Source organism: Delphinapterus leucas, chromosome X (genome assembly GCF_059928025.1).
Source record: "Delphinapterus leucas isolate spDelLeu-1000000601 "Yukka" chromosome X, BTC_Dleu_Yukka2, whole genome shotgun sequence".
In the NCBI taxonomy this organism is placed as follows: Eukaryota; Metazoa; Chordata; class Mammalia; order Artiodactyla; family Monodontidae; genus Delphinapterus; species Delphinapterus leucas.
In genome coordinates, this window is record NC_143150.1 from 129,610,243 (window position 1) to 129,637,492 (window position 27,250).

The 27,250-nt window shown below is 43.7% G+C and overlaps 1 protein-coding gene across 9 annotated transcripts in view; it reads right to left on the reverse strand.

Moving 5' to 3' along the window:
- Positions 1 to 27,250, reverse strand: part of STS (steroid sulfatase) — a 344,330-nt gene that overhangs the window by 149,771 nt on the left and 167,309 nt on the right. For 7 of the 9 annotated variants that reach the window (XM_089904837.1, XM_089904836.1, XM_089904833.1 and 4 more), the window contains one exon: positions 11,625 to 14,627. The exons of 1 other annotated variant lie outside the window; for it this stretch is intronic. In XM_089904837.1, the coding sequence (XP_089760963.1) occupies positions 14,254 to 14,627 (374 nt within the window). In that variant the 3' untranslated portion in view covers positions 11,625 to 14,253. Of the gene's footprint in view, positions 1 to 11,624; positions 14,628 to 27,250 lie in introns of those variants that run through there. One more of the 9 variants, XM_089904841.1, reaches the window with a different exon arrangement.

The window sequence follows — 27,250 nt, forward strand, 5'->3', positions numbered from 1 at the left end:
CACCCCAAGTCCGTAGTTTACATTAGGGTTCACTCCTGGTCTTGTACCTTCTATGGGTTTGGACAAATGTATAACGACACAAGGATCCACCATTATAGTATCTATTCTGTATGAGTACAGTAGTTTTGCCACCCTAAAAAATCCTCTGTGCTCTACTTATTCACCCCTCCCTTCCATCCCCTGGTGCCCACTGGTCTTTCTACTCTCTCCATGGTTTTATGTTTTCCAGAATGTCACAGCGTTACAATCATACCGTATGTAGTGTTCTCAGATTTGCTCCTTCCTCACTTAATAATAAGCATTTAAGGTCCCTCCATGTCTTTCCATGCTTTGATAGCTCATTTCTTTTCAGCACTGAATGATATCCCATTGTTTGGATGGACCACAGTTTAGTTCTCCATTCACCTACTGAAGGACACCTTGCTTGCATCCATGTTTTGGCAATTATGAATACAGCTGCTGTAAGCATCCCTGTTCAGGCTTTTGTGTGGATGGAGGTTTCCCACTCCTTTGGGACCACTCTGTTTTTAAGCTGGTTGGGCAACGTGTGCAGAGAGGTGGGAGAATGGACAGGGTGGACTGGCCTCGGGTTCGATGCTCCAGAGATGGTGGCAGGTATAACCTTCCCAGTGTCCAGAGAAGATGAAAAATTCCTGTGAAGGTTTCAGGCATCATTCTGTTCACATGAGATGTAAAGATGAATAAAAATCTGTTCCTCCCTCAAGGGGCTAGAAGTCTAAAACCCATCTCGTTGAATCCACATCTTACAGAAGACACAATAGCAGTGGTTATGCGTTAACATGGGGAACAGTATGTTTCCTAGAGTGGAGATAACTGAACCAAGAATTCTAAGATAAAACGTGGCTCCTCAATTTGGGGAGACGAGTCAGTGGGTAGAGAAGGGGGCATTCAAGGCATGAAGAGTAGCTGGAACATAGCTGGGGTTTGCTCATCAAGGCAAACGAAAAACAAACAAACAGAAAGCACCATCAAAAGCCCAGGACTCCATCCTAAAGACGGTGTAAAAGCTAAACAATTTTGCTATAAAGTACATGTAGAGAGTCAACTTTGAATCACTGAAGGCTAAAAGAGCTACTTTACTTTCTTGTTTCTTAAGTTATTGAAATAATGGACTTCATTTTTTTTTATTACAATTCTCATCTCATAATAGTTAGCATTTTATTTTTTTTAACTTTTTTTTTTTTTTGCCTCACCATGCGGCCTGTGGGATCTTAGTTCCCCAACCAGGGATCGAGCCTGTGCCCCCTGTACTGGAAGCACGGAGTCTTAACCAATGGACCGCCAGGGAAGTCCCAGTTAGCATTTTAACATTGACAATTTGGTGGCTTTTAGGATAGTCACAAAGTTGTGTGACTGTCACTGCTATCTAATTTCAGAACATTTTCATCAGGACACAGAGAAACCCTGCATCCATTAGAGGCCACTTCCCAGCCACTCTCAGCCTCTGTCTTAATCCTTTTGAGCTGTTATAAGAAAAATACCGTAGACTGAGTAGCTTCAACAAAGATTTATTTTTCACCATTTTGGACGCTGGGAAGTCCAAGATCAAGGTGCCGGCAGAATCCGGTGTCTGGTGAGGGCCCTCTTCCTGGTTCACAGACAGTGTCTTCTTGCTGTGTCCTCACATAGTAGCAGGAGGGAGACAGAAGTCTTCAGGGTCTCTTTTAGAAGGGCACTACTTCCGTTCATAAGGGCTCCACCCTTAGGACCTGATCACCTCCCAAAAGCCCCATCTCCCAATGCCATCCGACTGGGGGTTAGAATTTCAACAGAAGAAGTTTGGGGAGCCATAAATATTCAGTCTGTTGAACCCTGGCAACCTCTAATCTACTTTCTGTCACTATGGATTTGCATATTCTTGAAATGTCTTAACAGAATCATAGAATATGTGGTTTCTTGGCTGTGATTTTTTTCTCTTACCACAATGTGTTCAATGTTCATCCTCAATGCTGCATGTTTCAGCACTTTATTCTCTCCAGGTAAAGGCTCTTTGCACTAGGCAAGCTCCAGGTCAGGGCAAAAAACAGACAAATAAACCATCCCTTAGGAATGAGGATTTGCTAGAGTCCAGGCTGTTCCTTCCCTCTGCTGCCTGCTAGGGAAGCCGGGGGATGTTGTTTTTCAAGGCTGGAGGATGATGGATCGCACTCGGCAAGTTAAAATACCACCAAGCTTACTGTTTTTTACTGAGACTCAACCATTTTCCTCGAATAATGGATTGCTGCAAGCCTTTGGTTAATTTCCAGATTCCTGTAAAAGTTATCTCCGACAACTTTTTCTAGCTGTCTCACTGATTTTATGGACAAGGGAAATTTTGGAGGTCCTTACTCTGCCGTTTTCACTGCTGTCCATATCATTTCCTTTTGCTTTCATTGGTAAAACTTTATGAAGTAGATTGTAACGCTAGCCGCAGATTTCCCCTCCCTTGTGTGCACGTCCTGTTACAATGTGAACTTGCAATTATGCCCTGTAAGTGCGGAGGTCTACTTATCAACGCTTTGCATCTGGGTTTGGCCACGGAACCTGTCTGCGATGGGAAGTGGCAAACACGCAACAGCAGACGCTTTGCAAAGTCTCTGCACCTGGGCTTTGCCCTTGCCTTCCGATGTTGGAACCACCGGGACGGCAGCCTTGAGGACAAGCCTGGACCAGCCTGCTGGAGAATGAGGGAGCCACGTGGAGAGGGGCCCTGGATGTTGCCAACCTTCACGGGTGGAGCCATAATAAACCAGTCACCCCAGCTGTTCATCCACCGATTGCAGATGCTGGAGCCAAGATCCACGGAGATAATCCTCACCCCACTGAGCCCCACCTAAATGTCAACCTACAAAATCAGGAGCTAAGTAAGTGGGTATTGTATGAAGCCACTAAGTTTTGAGATGGTGTGACACACAGAGAACCCTGATACCATCTGTCTATTCATCATCTTTACTGTTTACTCCTATGAAAATACAGATACTCCGGAGAAAAATGTAGCCATTTACATAGTCTATCTTGCAACATTAAAATGGTTACGTTCTGATCAGGGATGACTAGGCAGACCTTTACGTTTATTTATTTATTTTTAAAATATTTATCCGTTTGAGCGCGGGTCTTAGTTGCGGCACGTGGGATCTTTAGTTGCGGCATGCGAAGTCCTAGTTGCGGCAGGTGGGACCTAGTTCCCTGACCAGGGATCGAACCCGGGCCCCCTGCATTGGGAGTGTGGAGTCTCAGCCACTGGACCACCAGGGGATATTGTGAGTGCAATTGTGTTTGAAGATGAGCACGACAGTGACGGTGTTTGAAGTTTGGGGATGAGGTCACGGAGGGTTCAATACTGCAGTCTTTCTACTTTTGTGTTTGTTTGCCATTTTCCACAACATAGTGCTTTAAACCAATTATGGCTAGCAACTGTCATGCAGTCTTTCCATCCTGTCTTTCCATTTGGAATAACACTGATGAGAATGAATTTTAAAATGTCAATTTTCATCTGTGCCTCTCTCAGGAAACACATTACATTATTTCCTTCCAACCTTTCATTTCAAAGTGCTGAGGCTTCCGAGGGCAGAGTGAAAGCATCTTCCCGTCAGCACAACCACAATGCAACCCCATGCGAATTACAAATAAATGATCTCTACTAATATCACATTTAATGTTAAAAAATCAAAAGGCATAGTCTGCTCTGTGTCCAAGTCCATGATGAAAATGTCTTGCTTTTCTAACACCTAAGTAATTGGCAACTACAATGGACTACGCAGTAATCGGAGAGCTGAGTTCCATGCTGGAAAGAACTCTGTACTTATCTGGCAAGACAGAAGAAACTCTAGGGCAATGTGATTAACTCCCTACATTGGCAAATCCATATTTTATGGTTCAGGAATATTTATCGACCAGCTAGGAAATGGTTTAGGGTACTACTGCAGTTTGCATTTTTGTCCTTACACACTACAATTAAAACAGTAGGAAAGATACATCAGAATGGGTCTTAATATGGTACTGACGAAAACACTTTCTAATTGGGTAACCCTCTCTTGCTAGGAGAATTAAATGTGTTCTATTAAATAATCGTGTTTAATCATAACGGTGCCTTACAATTCAGCTGCCTTTGTCACCATCCTCCCTTCTCAGGCACTGGCGTGACTTACATTACAGAAATTGAATTCTTTTATGTTGAAATTCAGTCCTCAAAATTAGTGATTTAGAGTCCCATTCATTCACTTGGTCAAATTCTTTTCCGTCCAGAGCATGCAAATTTCTGTGGTTATGTTCCAAAGAGGAGAAATGACAAGCCGAGCCAAAGTGGTTGGTCTAGATGAACACCAGAAGGAGAGCGGAGGACAGGGCTGGCTCCGTGCTACTGCTGAATGTTTCAAATTGGATGGGCGATGCTTAGTATGTAGGCCATTCCCTGAGTATGCGTTAACATATTCGCCGGGGCTGCTGCAGAAACAGTTTTGTCACGGCCATTAATTTCTAGAAAGGGCAGCATGCCATCTAGCTGTTAGGGACCCTGCTCGTGGCCAGATCTCATCGAAAGATAATTCAAGAGCATTGTCATTTCCTAGAATAAATCTCCACATCTTCGGAAGGGATTTCTTGTACTTCTAGAAAACTTCCTTGGAGCAGAGAAGCACAGAGGCCATCTTTTGCAGAGAAATATGTATTTTTAAAGCATGGTAAGTGATGAGCTGACACTGGATTCCTGCACGTTTTAGACATACAAGACAGTGAGAGGTGAAGGTCTGAAATTCTGCCTCTTCTGTCTGCCCCGGAGCTAAATAGTTGTTTGGACAGAAGCAGTCATCAAGTGCTTTCTCATGCATTATCTAGAATCATTGAAGATGGTCTATTACGGGAGAATTGCCACACTGCGACCCACGGCAACTTCAGTCCTCCGACCTCTACTTTTTCATCTTTTAAGAGAAATGCACCATAAACAGAAGTGGGGATGATTAAGGCTTGCTTCTATACTGAACACTTATCTTCCTCTCGCCTCCAACCCCCGCCCCCACTATAATGCATATAAGTCACTGTCTCATTTCGGCTTGGTCATTCTCTTCTAATTGTCATCACTGTCGAATTTAAACAACTATACATGAGCAGAATCATTTATAGCCCTGGAAAATCTTTAACACTGCCTTGCTGTGATGGAAATTATGCAGTATGGCTTTAAATATTTCCCTAACACAAGTCGCCCTTTAAAACACTGTCATGGGAAAACAAGAACACTGTATAATTTTTTTTTTTTTTTTTGGCACCAGAATTCACTAAACATTATTGGGGTGAAAATAAAAAGGGCAAACAATTCAAAGGATGAAAGGTCAGAAGATGGTTTACTGGCACTTAAAATATATCACTGTTCCTACTATATATTCTTTTTACTTTAAATATAGTGTCAAAAATTTTAAACATACAATTAAACAAGATGAAACATTTTCAACATATTTAACATGGCACTAAATGTAGGCTTTGCTGTTATTGTTAAAGCAGAGACATTTAACTTGTACAGTCGTTGATAAATTTCCATGCCCTGTAAGATGTCACCCAGTGAAGTGATTACTTACCTCCCTAAAGCCCACTCAGGAAAGGTTAGGAGATGTGTACATTTCTGAAACTTCAGTCAACGTAAATGTTAATTTTTGTGTTTTGTTTGTTTGTTTTTCATCCTGGCCCAAAGCCATCCTCAGTTTTCCTCTCCTCCAACTACCTAAAATATCTTTCTAAGCCTGCTTATGCCTCAACCATTCCAGTGTTCAAAATGCCCCAGGATTCCTTAGCAGATTGATCTGTAAGGGAAAAAAATGAGTGATGAAGTATCTGGCAAAATTTAATCATTATTCCTTTGCAGAAACAGAGTGGTGACATGAGTTAGTCAAGAAGAAGGTACTTAAAGGTGCAGTGACAACATCTAAGCCCTTGGTCACTTAAGAACAAAGGATTATTCCTTGCTCACCCTATATGGTCATCGTGGGTCATCTGGGGCTCTGTTTGGTGTCATCCTCACCCTGAGACCAGTCTGGGGGACCAGCCTCTATCTGAGATGTGGAAAGAGTGCTGGGAAATTTTTATACTGACAACTGATGCTGCAGATCTGAAGTGACAGGTGACATTTCCTCCAAAACACAATTTTAAATGTGCTTGGACCGTGGAACAAGCCACAAACCTTTAGCAAATGCCACAGGGAGGGCTGTAAATAGTGAATGAACAAACACAAAACCACATGCCTGTTTCTTTAAATGCAGTAAACCAGCTCCGCTAATCTGAACTCCATTTTAACGGTCAGTATCCTCAGATTGCTTCTTCCGTCTGGAAATGTCTCGAGTCTATAGGCCAGCTCATAGATTCAATGTGTGGGTTGAATTCACGCGGCACCTTCCTGTGTTCCTTGGCAGGACAATGAAAATAGTAAGTTCTATCAATGACTTACATATCCAGCTCTTTGTACAATGTCACCATCTAACCAAGCCTGCTACGTATGGTGGCCCACGTTGCACACTGGACAAATTTAGAAAGCACTCTTCCTATGGTGGTGTGTTCATGTCACCCCTGGAGTCGTGCAGTAGACAGCATGCACAGTCATACATGGAGACCATGAAAATCTATGCGTTTCCTTTTTTTTAACCAAAACATCACGGCATAAATCTGAGCATAAAGCAGTCTGTTTACATCCTGTTTTCTATATCTGTTTCCTCATCTGTAACGAGACAATCATAACATCTATCTGACAGAGATGGAATGAAGATTAAGTTAATAAATGCACAGATGCACTTGGAATCAAGCCTGGGATGCATGAGTCTAACCAAACATCATCGCATATGCCAGCCTATCACAGCAACGCATGGGCCCTGGGACCGTTTCCCACCTCACCTTCAGGATGATGAAACGTGTTGCAGAAACTCACTTTATCTCTGCTTCTGATGCTACAGCTGGGAATACGTCTCCCTGATACAAGCTCTAATGGATGGGCTGCCTCATACCTCTCTCTCGTAGCAGTTACTGACCCGATACATTTGCCTCGCCTGATAAAATGCCACGAGTGCCCTTTTCTGAATTATCTGAAACTCTTAACTTCTCCCAACCTTTTCTTACGGCACTTGTCACCTTCACTGAGAGGCACTAGACAACGCTACTCTCAAACCTTGCTGCAGAAATGCCCCTCAGATTTTAACACGAAACTGATACTCTGCGTTAACTGAATGTTTTCAATGCTGACTTTTAAAGAAAAGCACAGGAAATAAGCATCTCATGGATTAACTGGAAATATTAAACATTAGTTACACGGCATTATTTCAAAGGTCGCTGAAAGAAGTTGGCATAAAAACATTACATCACCTTTTGATCTTTTTCTAAGACTAAAATCTGATCAACAAAACTAAAATATCGCATTCACAGGAGTCTTTTACATATTCACAGGAAATACTTTTGAAAGTATTTCAAAAGTGATAAAGTTTGCAGGGAATTAAAAAAACATTCCTTGCAGGATATTTGGTCCTGTCCAAAACTTTTGTAAGACATTTGGTGCATCAGACATTTGGTCCATGCCAAAAGGTCCTTGAAATTGGGTCCTGTCTAAAAGGTCCATGAGATATTTGGTCCATGCCACACAATTTTGAACAGGACCAAATATCAAGGACCTTTTGGTGCGGACCAAGATGTGTCCTTGGGCGTTTTGGACAGGACCAAATACCTGCTAGCCAGAATATTTTATAAAAAGGTATTCATTAGAAGTTTTACTCTTAGAAATACCATCATGCCTAGGCATATATATTTTGAAATCTGCTATTTTCCTATAATCCATGATGCAAAATGTAATATTCCACTTTGAGAAAGAATCTCAACCTTTAAGTAATGATCAAATTGCTGGTTGTATAAAGCAAGCAACTCTGTTTCTCACTCACTCACACCGTAGTTGCAGAATCACCTCTCCACAGTTCTGGGCTGTAGGCAGGTGGTGGTAGTGTCCAGTACACTTCTATCTTTAAGTTTCTCTGTTTCCCACCTTCATACGGTTGACAGTCTTTAAAGAGTTAAGGCATGTACCACATTTCCTTGTCCATTCATCAGTTAGTGACATTTAGGATTCTGTTCACATACCGGCTATTATGAATAATGTTGCAATGATCATGGTTGTGCAGATATCTCTTTGAGATCCAGATTTCAATTTTTTGGATAAATACCCAGAAGTGAGATGGCTGGATCCTATGGTAGTACTATCTTTAATTTCTTGAGGAATCTCCATACTGTTTTTCACAGCTGCTACACCATTCTGCATTCCCGCCAACAATGTAGAGGGTTCCAATTTCTCCACACCCTCACCAACTCATGTTACGGCTTGTCTTTCTTTCTTTCTTTTTTTTTTGGCGGTACGCAGGCCTCTCACTGTTGTGGCCTCTCCCGTTGCGGAGCACAGGCTCCGGACGTGCAGGCTCAGCGGCCATGGCTCACGGGCCCAGCCGCTCCGCGGCATGTGGGATCCTCCCGGACCGGGACACGAATCCGTGTCCCCTGCATTGGCAGGCGGGCTCTCAACCACTGCACCACCAGGGAAGCCCTTGTTTTGTTTTTTAATAATAGACACCCTTGAACTTTAAAAATGAGGGCAATCTTTCAGTAAACAGCATGGATGAATCTTAGGTACAAGACGCTAAGTGAAATAAGTCAGTCACAGAAGGACAAATACTGCATGATTCCACATATATGAGGAAACTCATACAGGCAGAGAGCAGAACGGTGGTTGCCAGGGGCGGGGTGGGGGGACGGGGTGAGGAAAATGGGGAGTTGCTATCAACGAGTATAAAGTTTCAGTTATGCAAGATGAACACATTCTAGAGATCTGTTGTACAATTCTGTGCCTGTAGTTAAAAATATTCTATTGTACACTGAAGAATCTGTTAAGGGGGCAGATCTCATGTTAAGGGTTCTTCCCATCATAAAATCAAAATTAAAAATTAGTGCATAGGCTTCTATTCAAAGCAACACCAGTAGATCGGAAAAATCTTTTTGCAATCCAAAAAATGATCACAGAACGTCAAGCTTACATAATGTGGTCAAGCTTAGCATTATTAGTCAAGGTAAGTAACCCCAGCTGCTGTTGCACTAAGAGCCTCCAAATCTCGGTGGCTTAAAAAAAAGATTAGATCCTGTTCAGGTCACAGCCACCTGTGGATGAGGGGAGGGGGGTTTCTCTGGAGCTGCCCCAGGTGGTGACTCAGGGATCCAGGCTATTTCATTACCGTCATGGCATCACCATTCCTTAGGACCATCTCAGAGTCCTTACCTGGATATTCTGCATTCTGCAGCTACACACACAGGATGGTGCGGGGAACTTCCAGCCAGGCCTGAGTGTCTCTATGGTCCCAAATATAAAAGAAGTGGGATATGTCTTCTTGCCCGATACCCATTGCAATGAAACCGTATGTAAGAGCTATGAGACAGTTTCTGCTTCACCTGCAGTTACTGAGGGGCCCTGCCCACTAGGTAATATGTCATATCTTTGTGTGTGACTTAGTTTTGCACCCTGTGTTAAATTTAGACAACATAAATTTTGACAGGCAATTCACAGTTCATCTTTATAATAATATATTCATCAGAAATTGGGCCTTCAGAAAAACACCACCATCCCTCAGCACAGGTAATACAGTTTGAAACCTGAGATCCTCATATAACCAGGGAGGCCAATTTTATATCCCAGACCACCATATGAAAGTCATTATGTTTGCTCATTGGGTAAACCATACAATCTGCCTTTTTTTTTTTTAATTGCAGTGTAGCTGATTTACAATATTGTGTATTTCAGGTGTACAACAAAGTAACTCATATATATATATATATTCAGATTTTCCATTATAGGTTATTACAATATATTGAATATCGTTCCCTGTGGTATATAGTAAATGCTTGTTTTTTATCTATTTTGTATATAGTGGTGTGTATCTGTTAATCCTAAACCCCTAGTTGAATCCTCCCCTCTCTTGCCCCTTTGGTAACCATAAATTTGTTTTCTACGTCTGTGAGTCTATTTCTTTTTTTTGTTGCTTTTTTGCGGTACGCGGGCCTCTCACTGTTGTGGCCTCTCCTGTTGCGGAGCACAGGCTCCGGATGCGCAGGCTCAGCGGCCATGGCTCACGGGCCCAGCCACTCCGTGGCACGTGGGATCTTCCCGGACCGGGGCACGAACCCGTGTCCCCTGCATCGGCAGGCGGACTCTCAACCACTGCGCCACCAGGGAAGCCCTATTTCTGTTTTGAATATATTATACATTCATTTGACAATCAGCTTCTTTGAAGATGGGTAAGATAAACAGCAGTACCCTGAGAGGTCATTTAGAGGATCTGAACTTCATGAGGAGAACCACCTTTAGGGCAAACATTTGAGGCTCTCCTAGATGTAAGGTCCACTGAGTTCTCAGAAAACTGAGAAATTGCTTCATGACAGTATTTCCTTTGCATGAACACATGGGTCGTTTTCAAGTTGCTTGTGTTCTAATTAGGTAAGTGGATGTTTCCTTAATTGAAACAGCTCCTCTAACATAATATTTGACACTCTTAAATATTGGTAAATTACGATCACTTAACCCGTAGCCCATCACACAAAGAGATGGTAGGAAGTGATGTCAGCTAGAGGCAGGTGTAGCAACACAGACCCGGTTCGTGGCATCGGAACACCAAGGATGGCCAGGGCACCCACACTGTCCTGTCTGAGGCCAGGGCAGCCCAGATGGATGGGAGGTGAGGGGAGTCAGGCAGCTATAGTTTACGAGGCACTTGGTCACTGACATCACACCTTACATCCTCTCAGGACCAAAGAGGAGGTGACGAAGCTTGGCGTGTATTGCACAGGAGCCTGTGCAAAGCAACATCTTTCATCCACGCACACCTCTCCCTACTATGACCCATGGGTCAGCCCGCCTCCCGACGGGCATGGTTTAGCTTTTATCCAGAATGGCTGGGTCAGTGAGAGCCCACCTAAGCCCCAGCATCACTGCATTCCTTCCTTATTCTCATGGCTTCAGCAGTTTAGTCTGACTCCACTTCTGCCTTCCTAGGGAACCCAGTCGAAAGGTAGAGAAGAGAGGGCAAGGTTTGTCGTATCAAAATTTAGACTCTTCTCTGCCCCAAACATCTGTTGAGCAAAGAAGCTGCTTCATCTGGGTCCAGGACCGGTTAAGACTTCCAAGGTCCAGGAAGGAAACATATGCATAAGATTCAAGATAAAGACAGGTTACATAAAAACATAAACCATATTAAAACACAAAAGAATTCTATTTTACGACTGCGTTGGTACCTGTGCACCTATGATCTTCAACCCCAAATGTTCAGTTTTTGTTTCTGACATTAAAAAGACATTAGACATTTTTTTGTGAGCCCCTGAAAAGAGGCCGTGTGCGAGATGGATAACTTGGCCCTTGCCCTGCCCTCTAATCATGAAAGTCATGCGCTATTTATTTCTTAGCCATCTCTATACTTCCTACCCCTCCCCGGAGCCTCAGACATTCCATAAATATTTGCTGAACTAAAACCCATATTCCCCATCAATTAACATCGTGCCCCAAACATAGGAAACACTCCGCACGCTTGCTGAATTGAGTCCTGGGGGAAAGCACGGCACGACAGCACAGAATGTTTAATTGCCAAGGAAAATTTTATTTTAATTTTGCATTAACATCAGGACAAGGTTCTGGGAAACCTGCACAGAGGCAATCACTTCACAGATTGCATTGTTCAGACAGATGCCAAGTACTTTTCCTGTTTCTTTACCCTTCACTGGATGTCCTTCAGGGCTACCTGAAATCTGTTTCCTTTCTTTAATCCTTAATTACCTCGATAGGTAGGTTGTGATTTTGCTTTTCATGCAGTGATACTGACATTGTCAAATAGTGCCCTGTCTATAGATTAGTGTTTGCTTAGCCTTTAACATCTACGAAATGCTAGAAATACAAAGTTTTTTTTTAAAAAGAATTTGTTTAAAGCTTCAAAACTCACTAAGGTTTGCACATACAACTCAAGAGGCCACACCGATGGGAATTCCAATTTCCTGCTGTACATTCCAAGCAAAACTTTCAGATGGTCAGTGGTCTGAAGTCTATGGTAATTATGATTATGACAAATAAACCTGATTTTCAAATACCGTGAAACATAAGGGTGATCCAAGTTATTCTGAGGCAAATACTTTAAAGCTCATTGTACCTCCAGAGGTATATGGATTCTTCATTGGCTGTTACCATTGTATAGATTAAACAATTAATTCTATACAAAGCTATGTATTCACATCATCTATAAAACTCCTTCAAGTTATTTCACCCTCAAACACATGTTCTTACATCATAAAATGTTTTGTAAGAGTCCATCTGCATTGAGTATGTTCAATTCTGAGTAAACATGATCATCTTCAAACGTAAGTTCGTAAGTGGCTTTATATAGTTTCTGTATGATAATAGCAATAATCCTAACACATTAGTAACATGCTGGTGCATTCTTTCATGAGACTATTTCCTAAAACAATGTGACAGATTTCGGGCAATTTCTGCAATGAGAAATCCGCATTAAAACAAAGAATCCTGTGTGTTTTCCAACTTTAAACCATTCCCAGGGAGTGGGTGGGGGGGTGGGCGGGAATCTTTTCTCTTTTTTAAGAAAAAGAAGGATTAAAATCTGAAATAGTAGGCCTTAAAGAGGAGCTGGGGACATGCTGCTGGATCTTAGAAATTCTTCAGTGGAGACAAACAGAGGAAATGAGAGTCCACTGTCAGAAAGCCTGAGCCACACTGTACACATTCTCTCCAAAGTGCCCGGAGGAGTCAGGGTACCAGTGGGGTGGGGTATTCCATTGACCTGCACTCTTGTGGGATCGAGAAAACCCTGAGCCAAGAGCAGATGTTCAGACATGTTCCCGAAAGAGATGAATGGGAGGCAGATGGACCACAGCTCCTGAGGACGGATCAGTAAAGGAGTCTGCATGATACTGCTGGAGGATGTTCAGCGCCTGAAGGTGACCTAAGTGCTCTCTGCACAGGTGAATCCTTTCCTCAGGAGGGGCTGGTGGCTGAGACGTTGGAACTCTCACCAGCTGTGCCCCTAACCCCCAGTCTCCGACGTGACCTGGTTATGCCTCATCCTGCGTTACTGAGGTTGCAGGAAATGGAACTCAAACAAAATTGCACATCTCATGGTGGAGGCACAGATGTTTCTTAGCCACAGGATCAGACCACAGAAAACACGGACATGTGTACGGGTATGTACGGACATGAACCACCTTCTCTCTTCATTAAATTCTGCAAGAACTCAAGATGTCACGTTCATGGGTATGGGTCGTGGATGGATTGCTTGTGTCTTTCTCCCCCCATGAAATATCGCACATTTTACATGCCAAAAATTCTGAATCCTGTTAGAAGGGATTCCAGGGACCGCAGCATCACTGAAGTGGCCTTTGAGTTCAGAACCTCCATTCACCAAAGAAACAGCAGAACCCAAGTAGAATGCTGCAAATTATGGGATGCAAATCCATACAGGAGAGATTTGTCTTGGCATTATTGTTCCTGAGGGATTTCACCAAAAGGTTGCAGCAGAGACAGAGCTGTGAGCCTCTACTGCTTTTACTTAAATAGTGATAAGCTTCTAAATACTGTAAACTTCTCGAAGAAACTGTATATATATAAACATATATATCATGAATAGTATTTCATATTATTGCAAATAATACTGACAGTAATTGCCTTCCAATAACCAAATTGGAACTTACCATCATCCATGATGGGTCAAGATGGTCTTTTACTCATTATAACGTTGCATGTGTTAGATTTAGTAAACACTTTTTAAATTTTATTCTTTTTTGTGATGCGCTATAAGGGGAATCACAGTGGCCACAGCATCACATCAGCTTGTGGAGTAAGTGATGCCTTATGTCGTGGATCACATGCATTGGCTGAGAGATGAACAAGTGACCTGTGCAACTTCCTGCTCTCCGTCTGCACTGGTGTTGGCCAGACTCATTGAAGTCCCGCTTACCGCATTCATATAACATTGGCCTTGGAAGATGTGACTAATGTCTATGCCTCTGTTTACTGCAAACCCTGATTTTTTCCCCAGGGTGTAAATGTGGGGTTTCGATGGCGCCTCCAGGTGAGAAGACAGAGAAAAGGGATCTGAGTCCCGGGGTGGAAGCTGCCAGGGCTGGCTTCACTCAGTGCCGCTCCCCGAGCTCGTCTGTGATGCAGCAGGTGGGGTGGCCCCGGGCGCCCCCAGACGCACATGGCTAATGGCTTCCTCTCCCAACCTGCTTCTCCCAGTCGCACTGGCAAAACAGGCCTGAAGATGAGCAACACATCTGAAGCCACGGCTTCCAGATAAGGTTCCCCAGAGACAGCTGATTGGGGACGTCCCGCAGGGTCTCAGCGTGGCGGGCTGCCGCTTCCTGCATGGTCTCCAGGATCTCCCGAAACCGGGGCTGTGACGTCGGAGTTAACGGGTTTCTCTCCCTGGGGTCTTGGGAGATGTCAAAGAGCAGAGGCGGGTCGTGGTAGGTGACGTATTGCCCGTGACAGAAACACACGTGGGTGGCAAAGCATCCGTTGGCGCCCTCGGGGAAGAACTTGGGTGTGAAGAAAAAGGCTTTCCAGATGGACGTGCCTGTGGTTGACAAGGACAGAAGTGGGTTTCGTGGGGACAGGGTCATCAGAGTCACCCCCAAGAAAACATGCACAGAAATCACCCTGCCGTGCGCTGCAAGAAGGCAAAGACCTACCACTCGATTATGCATGGAATGGATTTCTCATGCTTAAGGCTCAAAAGGGTAAGAGACATAGCTTAAAAACAACCCCATGCATTGCTGCTTAACTGCGACAGAACAAGAGACGAAGCCGATTATGCAACAGCTGTTAGGATGCAAATTTAACCATATTAGAACTGTGGCATTTCCTCCTTGATCCCTCTCTCCCTCCCTCCCTCTCTCTTTCTCTCTCTCTCTCTCTCTTGCCCCTCCCCTCTTCCTCTCTCTCCCTCTTCCATCTTTTTCCCAACCCCTAATTGCTTGGGAGAAGCTAGTGAGAAAGGAAAAAAACCTTACTAATAGTTTGAGCAGAGAACTCTAAGAGGACTGCCACAGTTCAGTCTCATAAACTTGGGACAGGCACTCAGCAAATACACACTGACTAACAGATTCTAAGCTCCGAGCTCTGACCATTTTTGTTCTCCAACTTCAAGATGCTAAGCTTCGCGGCCTGTGTTTCTGTTTAAAACAAAGCGGAGGGAAGAGGGAGGCTCAGTGCTAATATGTACGTGAGATGGTAAAACGCGCCACACACACATACACATATACACACACGTGTACACATACATATAGCCATCAGGAACCATCTGAAACACGCTAGGACCTCAGCTAACATTTGATTTCCTCCCTTTTGAGAAAGCCCAGACGCATCCCATCCAGAATTTAGTGAGGCTGGGCGTGAGGATGGGGAGAAATCGCAGCTGGGTTTCAGAAATGATCTTTCGGGGGTGAAGAAAATGTTCTGATATTAGATTTGACTATAGTCGTAGAACTCTATACATTTACTAAAAATGGCTGAATTGGAATTCTATGCTATATATGTGATACCTTAATAAAGGTGCTAAAAATTCCAATATGACCCCAGAGTAGGATGGTTACATAGTTTTTAAAATGTAACTTCTGTGTTCCATTAAACACCCAATATTGCCATTTTTAGAAAAAATTAATTTACCAACAAATAATTGTGAGATGTTTGGTTTCCTGTTTATCCTACAATGTTATGACCTTCTGAAAGCTGACTACTCACCACACAAGCTCTGACAGAGGTCTAAAAAGTGTTTCCTGGGTAGAAAAAGGTGGCAGATCAAAACAGAGTTAACACATACGAACCAAGCAGAATTAGGTGCAGACCGAAAATGTCCTTCTTCGCTTTATCCTTTCAGCTTTTTTATATAAAACCATAGAGACTGTCCCACTAGAAAGCAACACACACCTATATGATTCACCTCGGTCATTTGTTTGCATGGAGATGGTGATTTTGTAGTTATAGGTATCGAGTGGCCCATGGATCCAAATGCAAAAGAAATTAATGGAATTAACAGAAAACAATTGCCATGGGTCCCACGTTCTCTCCAAACAGCCCCTGACCTCAGACAGGCATATTCAAAGGTGACTAAACCTCTCTGGTTTGGGGAAGAACCGGTCAGCACAGACAAGCAATGTGCATACGGCCTAGATAAATACACTGAAGGGATCCATAACGGGGAACCTCCCGTCCATCGCGTAGTTGATGCTGGGAGAGATGGCACTTACAGGCTGTGTCACTTTATACAACTTACAGGTCAGCACCTGCCTTCTAAAGATGAATTCAGGCTGTGAGGCTGCAGGAAGAATTCCAGGGCCTGCTTTCCCTCTCCAGCAGAAGGTAAAGAGGAAGCAGGTTACCTTCAAATTCTTTCCGTCCCCCCCTCTCATTCCCCTTGACCCCTAGATCTCCTTCAGAAGCCTTTTCGGCAGCGAGAAGCTGCAGCCACTTAGAATCTGTCCTCCATCAGGGTCAGCGGGGCCGAGGCTGTTACAGACAGAGGCCTGGGGAAGCAAGCCTCTTCTGCTCCGGCCCCAAAGCTGCAAATCTGGTGGCTGTTTTGAAATTGACATTCGAGTCAAGTCTTGGTGTGCTTAAAACCCCAAGAGAGTACAGGCTCCCGGAACAAATTCATTTAAGGGCCTGCCCTACCCGCTTGCTTTTGAAAGCCGTGCACGTAGATTCCGTCACTAGCCACCTGTGCTCTGTCCTGCCCAGGTGTGAACTGACGGGCGGGCAGTTTTAAGGACCAGGCAGTAAATAAACCTCAAGTACCCTCACAGGGAGCAGCGGTGGTATGGCAATGTAGCTCGGACAAGTGCAGAATGAAGAATTAATTTTTCTGAAGGTTTGTTGGGTAAGCTATAGGGGTGTTTGACTTTTTATAGCGCAATTTGGACTTTTGAAACTTTTTATAAAAAGATACATTGAGTATTCTCTGTATTATTTCTTTAGACCGCTTTGGAGTTGCTCAAATGAGAGAAACTGGGCTGCATTTTATTGCATGTAGGTGTATAAGATACAAAGCCTTACTTCAGGGTCTGTTCTGTTGCTCACCAAAAACCCAGGAATCGACATTGTCAAAGGTGTCATTTCAACAGAAAAAAAGTAAATCAGTAGATCATGTGATAAATCAGGAGGCACCTGGTGTCACCTTATATTTCTAATAGGTATATTTATTCCTGTTTACCAAAATTATTTTAATAATGTATTTCATCCTGGATTTCTCCATATACTACTAAAAAAATGTTGAGTTAAAAAAGTTTTTTTCTCTATTGTTAAAATTCCAGTGCTTCTGTCTCACCTCTATCACAGATAAATATTTTGACCACCACGGGATCTGAATCTTTCTTACAATTGAGGCCCACTGACCAGAGGAAGCAATTATTACATTTTCTAGGGAGAATGCAGGAAAATTAAATGGAACATTTTTTTCAAAAAAATAGTCTAAAAGTAGTGATGGGAACAATAATTCGACTTAGGTTTAAAATACGCTCCAAAATTTAACAGAAATAATTGTGACTATTAGAGGACAAAGATGACATACAGTTAGAGGGCTGCTTTGTCAAGGCCATAGAAAATGCTGTGGAGGGCTTCCCTGGTGGCGCAGTGGTTGAGAGTCCGCCTGCCGATGCAGGGGACACGGGTTCGCGCCCCGGTCCGGGAAGATCCCACATGCTGCGGAGCGGCTGGGCCCGTGAGCCATGGCCACTGAGCCTGCGCGTCCGGAACCTGTGTTCCGCAACGGGAGAGGCCACAACAGTGAGAGGTGCGCGAACCGCAAAAAAAAAAAAAAAAAAAAAAAAATGCTGTGGAGATCACTACCTACCTATGAAACCCATTTTTATGCAAAATCACCACTGGAAAAAAACTGAGAGGATTCATGAGAAAAGAAAGTTCACAGTCCTTTGACAAAAAGGCAAATAGAGTTTAAGTGAGAAAAACTTGACTCCTAAGCTAGACCCTGAACTCAGCACCTTCCAAGTGTAATCGTAAAACAGCTATTTCATCCAAATTAAAATAAGCAGCGGGTTCCTGGGATTTCTTGGGGATCTGAGGGGCGTGAGAGCCCAGGACAGGAACAGCTGTTGTGATTTTGATCACTCCCAGGGACTCAGCCACCAGAAAAGGTTCAGAGGTCCGTTGACAGAGAAACCCGAAGCCTGAGCACACAGGGTCCCCGAGAACAGAAACAGAGAGAATGCAAAGCCCGTTGTTTTCTGTCCATGCGGCACTGGAACCACCTTCTGCAGACATGAGATGCTAAGTTCTGCCTAACAGATACCAGTCAGCTTTGCAAAGTGTTTTTCCCTTCACGCGAGGATTCTTGTCGGTCTGGAGCCAAGACCAGCATCAAGGGGAGACATCCTCTGTCTCTGAGCTCAGAAGTGTTTCCTGTCTTGGTGGCTAGCTGACTACGATCTACTTGAACTCTCCTCCCCTTTCTGATGGCTCTGACAGTGTGGGTTCCAATCCCAGCTTTGCGATTTCCTAGCTGTGGGATGCTGGGCGTGGCTGTTAACCTCTCAGGGCCGCAGCTCCTTTTCTGATAAGTGAGGATAATAATAGTACCGGCCTCGGGGCTTTGCTTTGGGGGTTAACAATCCATGCCCACGTGTAAAGCTCTCAGAACAATGCCAGGTGCAATGCCAGGTGCATAGTAATAACCACCTTTGCGTTCGCTTTGAATATAAAGCTGCCATCAATCTCAGACAAAAACACTAGTTTCTTTATGCTCTTAAACCTGTTGCCACCGTAATACAAGTCTTAAGACACCTTCCCCCCTACTCCTAAGGAATCTTAAAGAATACGGACAACAAAATTTAAATGGCTTCAACACACTGGCTCTTAATTTACCACTCAGATTGAGACATCCTTTGATGAATGTTGCTGAACAGCTAGTCTTAGCAAGATTTACTTTGGATGTTTGGAGGATTCTGCGTACATACAGAAGCCACCCAGAGTCATTTGGGGTCTTCGGTCTTAGCAGTGTTTCCCACTACATAGCGCCATCTTGGAGTCCTTCTAGAAGTATTTCAAAGACTTTTGTGTTTTCCCACTGTGAGTGGCCCATACCAACACACTGGGACCCTCAGCTTGCCCACTTAGTAATGTTGATATCATCTCCTGGACGGACGTCTGAAAATCCACCCCAAGGTCCCCACCCTCCTTGCTTCCACGATGTCCCCCAGCCGTGTTCCCCTGTCCTGAGCCAGCCACCCGACATCAATGCCACATTTTTGTCTTAGACCCAAAGATTGTAGGATGCGGGCCCACATGGAGCCACCTAGGGCACCAGTGTCTTCACACGTGCTCCCAGAGAAGTGCGCACCCAAGGGCTCTTGTTCTTGAGCCCTGAGGCTCGTGTCCACCCATTCTCTGTAGCCCAGACCCTCAATGACCCAGCACTGGGCTCATGGATTATAGAGCCGGTTCTGCCAGCTTCCTGTGCTGGTTGCACTGAGACTCAAGATACAAAAACACTGAGAAAGAAGAGGAAGCAGGTAAGGGCTGTGACCCAGAGCACCTGCTTTTAAATTCAGATTTAGAGGAACCCTAGCTCCACGAGTGATGCCTAAGTGCCCGAAAGCAAAACACTCCCTTTGACTAAGCGTTTGTTTTTGCATTTGGGGGGACGGAAATATGAATCCTGTACTGAGCGGGTACACAAGGCGTGCTAAAGTCTCCCACCCCCCTTCACTGTCTCTGTGTGTTGAAATCCTATCCATTGTTCAAGGTCCAACAACTCCTCCTCCGTGAGCCTGTCCAGGTCTCCAGCCAGAAGCTACCCCTGTTTCCTGGCGCCTCTCAGCAGTTTCTACCGTGCATTCAGCCCTGAAGGGCTACCACCGTCTGTGGACTCCATTTCTTTCTAGATTACTCGCTCTCTGAACACAAGAACTGTTATCTCCCACGTGTGTTAAATGCCCAGTACCTAGAGCCTTACATAGAAGAGTGAATGTATCTGTGAACTGCCAGTGCCCAGGGCCTTACGTAGAACAGATGCTCAATAAAAATGTGCTGGTAAATTAATGATGAACGGGCCGACGGGATGAACGGGAAGACACCGAAAAAGAGGGAAGAAGCCAGCTGCCGCCACGGAAGCCGGCATGGGCGCAGACAGGAAGCCCGGTACGTTCTGTGCGTCTCTCCTCCAGAGCCACTGGGGGCGTCCTGCCTAAAATCACTCAGTGCCAACACAGGCTCCAGCCAGCCAGAGATCCAGGCTGCTTGGTGACATTTGGTCACGGAAGATAAATGAGCCAGGAAGTCAGAGATTTCTCCACGGGGTGTCTCCACGTCACCTTTGCCTTCAAGAAAGCGTGTGCACAGAGGCATGTGCAGGGTGGACATGGCGGCAGTGGGAGGGTGTGGATCAGGGTCAGAGTTCATCCAAGGGAGACCAGAGCTGAGGTCCCCAAGGATGGGTGGACTTAGAGAATGAGAGGACACGCATGAATTCCAGAAACAGTCCATGGGGCTGTGGAGATGGCCAGAGAGACAACAGTGAGGAAGAAGAATCATCTTTGCGAGTGTGAATAAAAGAACTTATTGTCTTGGGGGAAGAAGTTCCAATTTACCACAGGGCAGACTCTCAAAGTAGCCAGTGTTGGTTTAGCACCAACTTGGCGTCAACTCTTGTTACTGCATGCCTATTCTGTGACCTCTGACACCTCTTCGTCCTCATCTTTAAATAACTTTGGTAGAGACTGAAACTATCCTCAGGCTCCCACAGTTGTGGGGTGTCCCCAGGGCACACAGACACCCATAATGAAGGCTACACTGCCCAGCCTCCTCTGATACCAGGTGTGCACAGGTGACCAACTTCTGGCCTGGGGAACATCATTCTTTCCATCCATTGCTCCCTCCTGCTGCCCGTAGGTGGACACTATCACCCTTCTCCACGCAGAAGAAGCTGCTGCATCCTCCAGGTGGTGGGACGGAGCTTGGAGTCTGCATCCCTGAAACTCTGTGGACCACCTACCGCTAGACTTCACTCACGAGATGAACACAGAAACCTCCCTCTGATATAAGCTACCGTGACTTTTTGTTTCCGTTACGGCCAAATCTAATACGAATATAATCAAACTCACTTTTAATAAGGAGGATTAAAAGAGGCATCATATGCAAAGAGCGTAGCAGAGCATCTGCTAGACAGGAGATATAGAATAAACGTAAGGGTGCAGTGTATTGTTATCAAGTGTGTCTTCAAAAGACATGCAGTGGTCACATAAAAAAGATGACGCATTTCAAGAATAAGAGAGTTGACTTCAGACTATACTACAAAGCTACAGTAATCAAGACAGTATGGTACTGGCACAAAAACAGAAAGATAGATCAATGGAACAGGATAGAAAGCCCAGAGATAAACCCACGCACATATGGACACCTTATCTTTGATAAAGGTGGCAGGAATGTACAGTGGAGAAAGGACAGCCTCTTCAATAAGTGGTGCTGGGAAAACTGGACAGATACATGTAAAAGTATGAGATTAGATCACTCCCTAACACCATACACAAAAATAAGCCCACAATGGATTAAAGACCTAAATGTAAGGCCAGAAACTATCAAACTCTTAGAGGCGAAAATAGGCAGAACACTCTATGATATAAATCACAGCAAGATGCTTTCTGACCCACCTCCTAGAGTAATGGAAATAAAAACAAAAATAAACAAATGGGACCTAATGAAACTTCAAAGCTTTTGCACAGCAAAGGAAGCCATAAACAAGACCAAAAGACAACCCTCAGAATGGGAGAAAATATTTGCAAATGAAGCAACTGACAAAGGATTAATCTCCAAAATTTACAAGCAGCTCATGCAGCTCAATAACAAAAAACCAAACAAGCCAATCCAAAAATGGGCAGAAGACCTAAACAGACATTTTTCCAAAGAAGATATACAGACTGCCAAAAACACATGAAAGAATGCTCAACATCATTAATCATTAGAGAAATGCAAATCAAAACTACAATGTGATTATCATCTCACACCAGTCAGAATGGCCATCATCAAAAAATCTAGAAACAATAAATGCTGGAGAGGGTGTGGAGAAAAGGGAACACTCTTGCACTGCTGGTGGGAATGTGAATTGGTTCAGCCACTATGGAGAACAGTATGGAGGTTCCTTAAAAAACTACAAATAGAACTACCATATGACCCAGCAATCCCACTACTGGGCATATACCCTGAGAAAACCAAAATTCAAAAAGAGTCATGTACCAAAATGTTCATTGCAGCTCTATTTACAATAGCCCGGAGATGGAAACAACCTAAGTGCCCATCATCGGATGAATGGATAAAGAAGATGTGGCACATATATACAATGGAATATTACTCAGCCATAAAAAGAAACGAAATTGAGCTACTTGTAATGAGGTGGATAGACCTAGAGTCTGTCATACAGAGTGAAGTAAGTCAGAAAGAGAAAGACAAATACCGTATGCTAACACATATATATGGAATTTAAGAAAAAAAAATGTCATGAAGAACCTAAGGGTAAGACAGGAATAAAGACACAGACCTACTGGAGAACGGACTTGAGTACATGGGGAGGGGGAAGGGTGAGCTGTGACAGGGCGAGAGAGAGGCATGGACATATACACACTACCAAACGTAAGGTAGATAGCTAGTGGGAAGCAGCCGCATGGCACAGGGATATCGGCTCTGTGCTTTGTGACCGCCTGGAGGGGTGGGATAGGGAGGGTGGGAGGGAGGGAGACGCAAGAGGGAAGAGATATGGGAACATATGTATATGTATAGCTGATTCACTTTGTTGTAAAGCAGAAACTAACACACCATTGTAAAGCAATTATACCCCAATAAAGATGTTAAAAAAAAAAAGAATAAGAGAGTAACAGAGGGAAAAGCCTAAAACCACCTACAAAACATTTGTGGATAGAAGATCCGAAGGTGAGGAAGACACAAATATTTAATATAAATATGAATACCTAATATAAATACTTAATACAAATATTCACTATAACATGCCTTGGTTAGAACTAAAATGTTCCCACAGAAAATGCCCAGGTCTGCGAGCAGATGGAAGCAAATCAGGACGGAGCTAGAAACAAGCAGGAAGACTGTGAGAACTCACATATGCCCCATGCTGACATCGAAGAAGAGAGATGTGCAAAATATTGCAGAAAATCAGTAGGAGCGAGTACGTCAGGGGGGAAAGGGCAGAAGAAGTGGCCTATGGTAGTTGCGAATAAGCTGGGTGCTGAGCTAACACTGGAGGACTCGTTCAGAAACACTGTGCTTTGGGCATTCGAGAAAGAAACTCCCATTCTGATGTATTTTGTCTCTGTAAGGAAGCAAGGTTGCATTGCGACAAATGAACAGAAGTCATGGCTGACACGTTTTTCGTCCAAGAATTAATGTAATCTTAGGTCAGGCATGTGAAAACTTTAGTCGAAAAGTATTAGATGTCTGAAGAGAATAGACCTGTGGTTGCCAAGGGGGAGGGATTTGGGGGAGGGATGGATTCGGAGTTTGGGGTTAGCAGATACAAACTATCATATATAGAATGGATAAACGACAAGGTCCTACTGTAGAGCACAGGGAACTATATTCAATCTCCTGTGATAAACCAAATGGAAAAGAATATGAAAAAGAAGGTATATATGTATAACTGAGTCACTTTGTGGTACAGATGAAATTAACACAACATTGTAAATCAACTACACTCCAATAAAAAAAAGTAGATGTATGTTTCAAAAATGGTCTAATATTATTTATAAGGTAATAGGAAGTGCCATATAAAAATACATGTTTGATAGACCAAGTGGGAGAAAACAAAAAAAAAATCCATTTATAGACGATGTTTTTCCATTAAAGGAAATGAATGGTTGGGACGATAAGCCCGTTACTGAAGCGTCTGAGTGATAATGAGATAAAACAAATTGAATAAACACTGAACACAATTTCCGGGAAACCTTTTCCATCCTCCTATATCACCATCACACCTTCTCTTAGGTTGTGGGCAAAGCAGATTCCGTCCATCCTGGGACACATCACCCTGCGTTCCTACAATTACACGCACACACGTCCCGCGATACCAGGCTGAGAAGGCAGGTGAAGGAATTAGTGGGTGAATATCGCAAAGGTCAAGAGCTGTTGGGAATGCAGCCTTTGGTCGAGATTTTCAACCAAAAGGAAAAGGAAATCCTAAGACTTGAAATATATGCTTGAAGTGATTTACGTATATGTGCTTTTTCTTAATTGCAACAAAAGTTCTGGTTGGGCGAGGGCTTCTCCTTCTTAAGGTAAGCTGGAGTACAGGAAGGTTCTCTGCAGCTTTCATTTGAAAATGCCAGAGCCCCCGTGAGTTCAGCTTCGGCCCTCGATTTGTTGTTTCTGACCCTTCGGGTTTAACTTCTGATAATCAGACAAAGGAGAATCAGATCACCAACACGAACTGAAGTCATTAATAAAGACAAAAACTAAGCATAGCCTTTCTTACACCAATCAACTCCTGAGACATAGGCAGCTGTAATTAGAATCTTCTCTCTTTTCTTAGGTGCATTTTAGAGGCAAAATTAATTTTTTAACTGGGTGAAAATCTTAGTGAACAAAGCAAGCATTTGTCCTCAATTACTACTGTAATGCTGTTGCAATTTTAAACCTCACTTATCTCCTATTTTCAAAACAAGGCACCTTTAAAAGAGCTAGATATAAACACATTTCTTTGGAATGAATCCTAATTTCCTACTGCTTTTTGTTGTGATTTAAGATTTTAAAAACTTATTTTGAAGCCTTAAAAGTCAAAATTGTTTATCGTTTTTCTATAAACAATGTACGCTTCAGGGGTACTACTGAGGTTTTTCAAATGATGCTTTAAAAAGAAGTCACAGGAGAGAAGTTTCCAACAAACTTGAATTGAAAAGCTAGCAGGATTTATGGGGCTCCTTGGATTCCACATCAGCATAACCACATCCCATGGATTTCTGTGCGACCAGCTGGCCTGGAAACTCTCACACTAATGCGAGCATTTAGTTTACAGACTTATATTCATCCGCTCGAAAGTCTGCAGCAGAATCTCAGAGCTAACTACCAGTCTTTTAAGATAAATTTTACCATAAAATCAAGTTGTCATTACATTGAATTTTTACTAACACTGCTTCATAGGTCAAAACTTAAAGCCAAACTTTTTGAATACACGTGGAACAGTAAATTTAAACTCACAATTCCCGTTGTAATGCAAGAAAAGTTACCGGTGTCCTAATAACACTTTCGTGAGTTCTTCTAAAATGCAGTGGGCGTAAGGATATGAGATGATTAAGTTAGACCATTCAATTTGCTGAGACAACGAAATTACAGAAACATTATCATGAGAGAATCATTCAATTATAGAGAAGACACTGTATATAAAAGCTGAAAGGGGTTCATGTTTTAAAAGGGTGGAAACAGCATTCCAGCTCTAAGTTTTTGGAAAAATGGGTAACAAGTTGGGAATTGTAACAGGTAGGCGTCCAACTGATCAAGACAAACGGCAACTGGATCTTCACCACACCACCACTCAGTTCTAGTTTACGGGTACCAGCGTATTTACTGCCGGTGAGCTTGTGCTTTCTGAGCGAGGAACAGGGCGTGCGTTTGCTACGTCTGCCAGTTGCCGGGGTGTCAGTGCTCGCCGCCTGGCTGACTTCCAGGTAGCAATGCTTTCCCAACAAGCTGGCAAGATGCCTGAGCCATCCGGAGGTGGCTCCAGCTCACTGCTGCCCTGACGCTACATGTCTAAACCCTGACCCTAAATGTCTCTCTTCTTTTCTAGCAAAGTATTTGGAGGCCAGGAGGCAGCCCTCTTACCACTGACAATTATGGGAAGTGTCTCCCGTGTACTGATTACCATAAACTCCTACCAGCACAGATCCGAGACGATGTCAGTCATCTCCTCTAACTAGTACTAGTTTACTTTCTGAATTCTCTAGTTGACAGGTAACTCCACACACACGGGTGACACTTCCTTACACACCTGTGCATTCCCAGCTGTTTGCACAGCCTTCAGCCCGTCCTGAGCTAAGAGGTAAGCAACTCCCTGGCAGAGAATTTGGTCTATTTTGCTCACTGACAGGTGCGCAGCCTAGCCCAGAAGGTGCCACTTAGTAGGTGCTCAATAAATACGTGTACAACAAACGAACAGATGAAATACTGAGCAAACAGCCATGGAGCCATGTGTGACAGCCAAGGCAGCAACCATTGTTACTGAGTTTCAGGCACAATCTGAAAAAGTAGATGAGACGATTCATAAAACCCACGGTTTCCTGAGACCCTTTAGCTAGATGGATGATTCCGGTGTGGAAACACCGTCATTTTTCCTCGTGTGCTGCTGCTTCAAAAGAGAAGATAGTAAGGAACTGCATAAGGCAAAATATCACTTGTGTGTTGTCTTAGAAGCAAGCTTTATCCCCAGGCCAGCTGCCTATCAGAATCTGGGTCTTGTTTTTCTCACTTACTCCTATTTTCTGCCTCTCCCTGTCCCTTTTCTGTTTACTCCTCCACATAATGTGCTTCTCCAGCCCCTGATCCAATAGGTTTCTTCCGGCTCCTCTAACTCGAGGGGGTTGGCTTTATTTAAATGCAATTCTGCAAGGCTCAGGACGTGATATCATCCTTCTTTAAACAAACAAGAGTCCCCCGAGACTTTGTTCTTTACGCTTCTCGCAGGCTCCGTATAAAAGGAAGTGGCGAGGACCACATCTCTCATTTATGATGAGATGGCTCAGATATAAATGCTGCCGATAATTTTAAAAAGAGACAGCATTCCTATGGGTGTCAGGAATGATGGACACATTGATGAGATACGTAAATAGGGTCCCTCTGGGCCTAGAATCGTGCACCCATGGTTTTGCCATACTGGTCTTCCAGAAGCTATCTCAAGGAAGCCGTCCAGATTGAAAGTATAAACGTTGAAGGGTAAACCCGGTGTGATATCTTTGGGTAATGGAAGGGTTATAATTTTCCACTCTAAGAATAATGGAGCAGATGCTCTTTAAATGATGTCTTTGGTAAACTGACTGGGTGAGCAGAATGGGGTGAGGGGTACATTGAAATCCAGTATCAGGGTCACCTGAGTTTTTACAAAGGCATCAGCTGACTGCTCTGAGAATCTCGCCTCTGGGAGCAGAATCCCAAAACACACTAGAGAAGTGGGGAGTGTCATTTTCCCACTGAAGA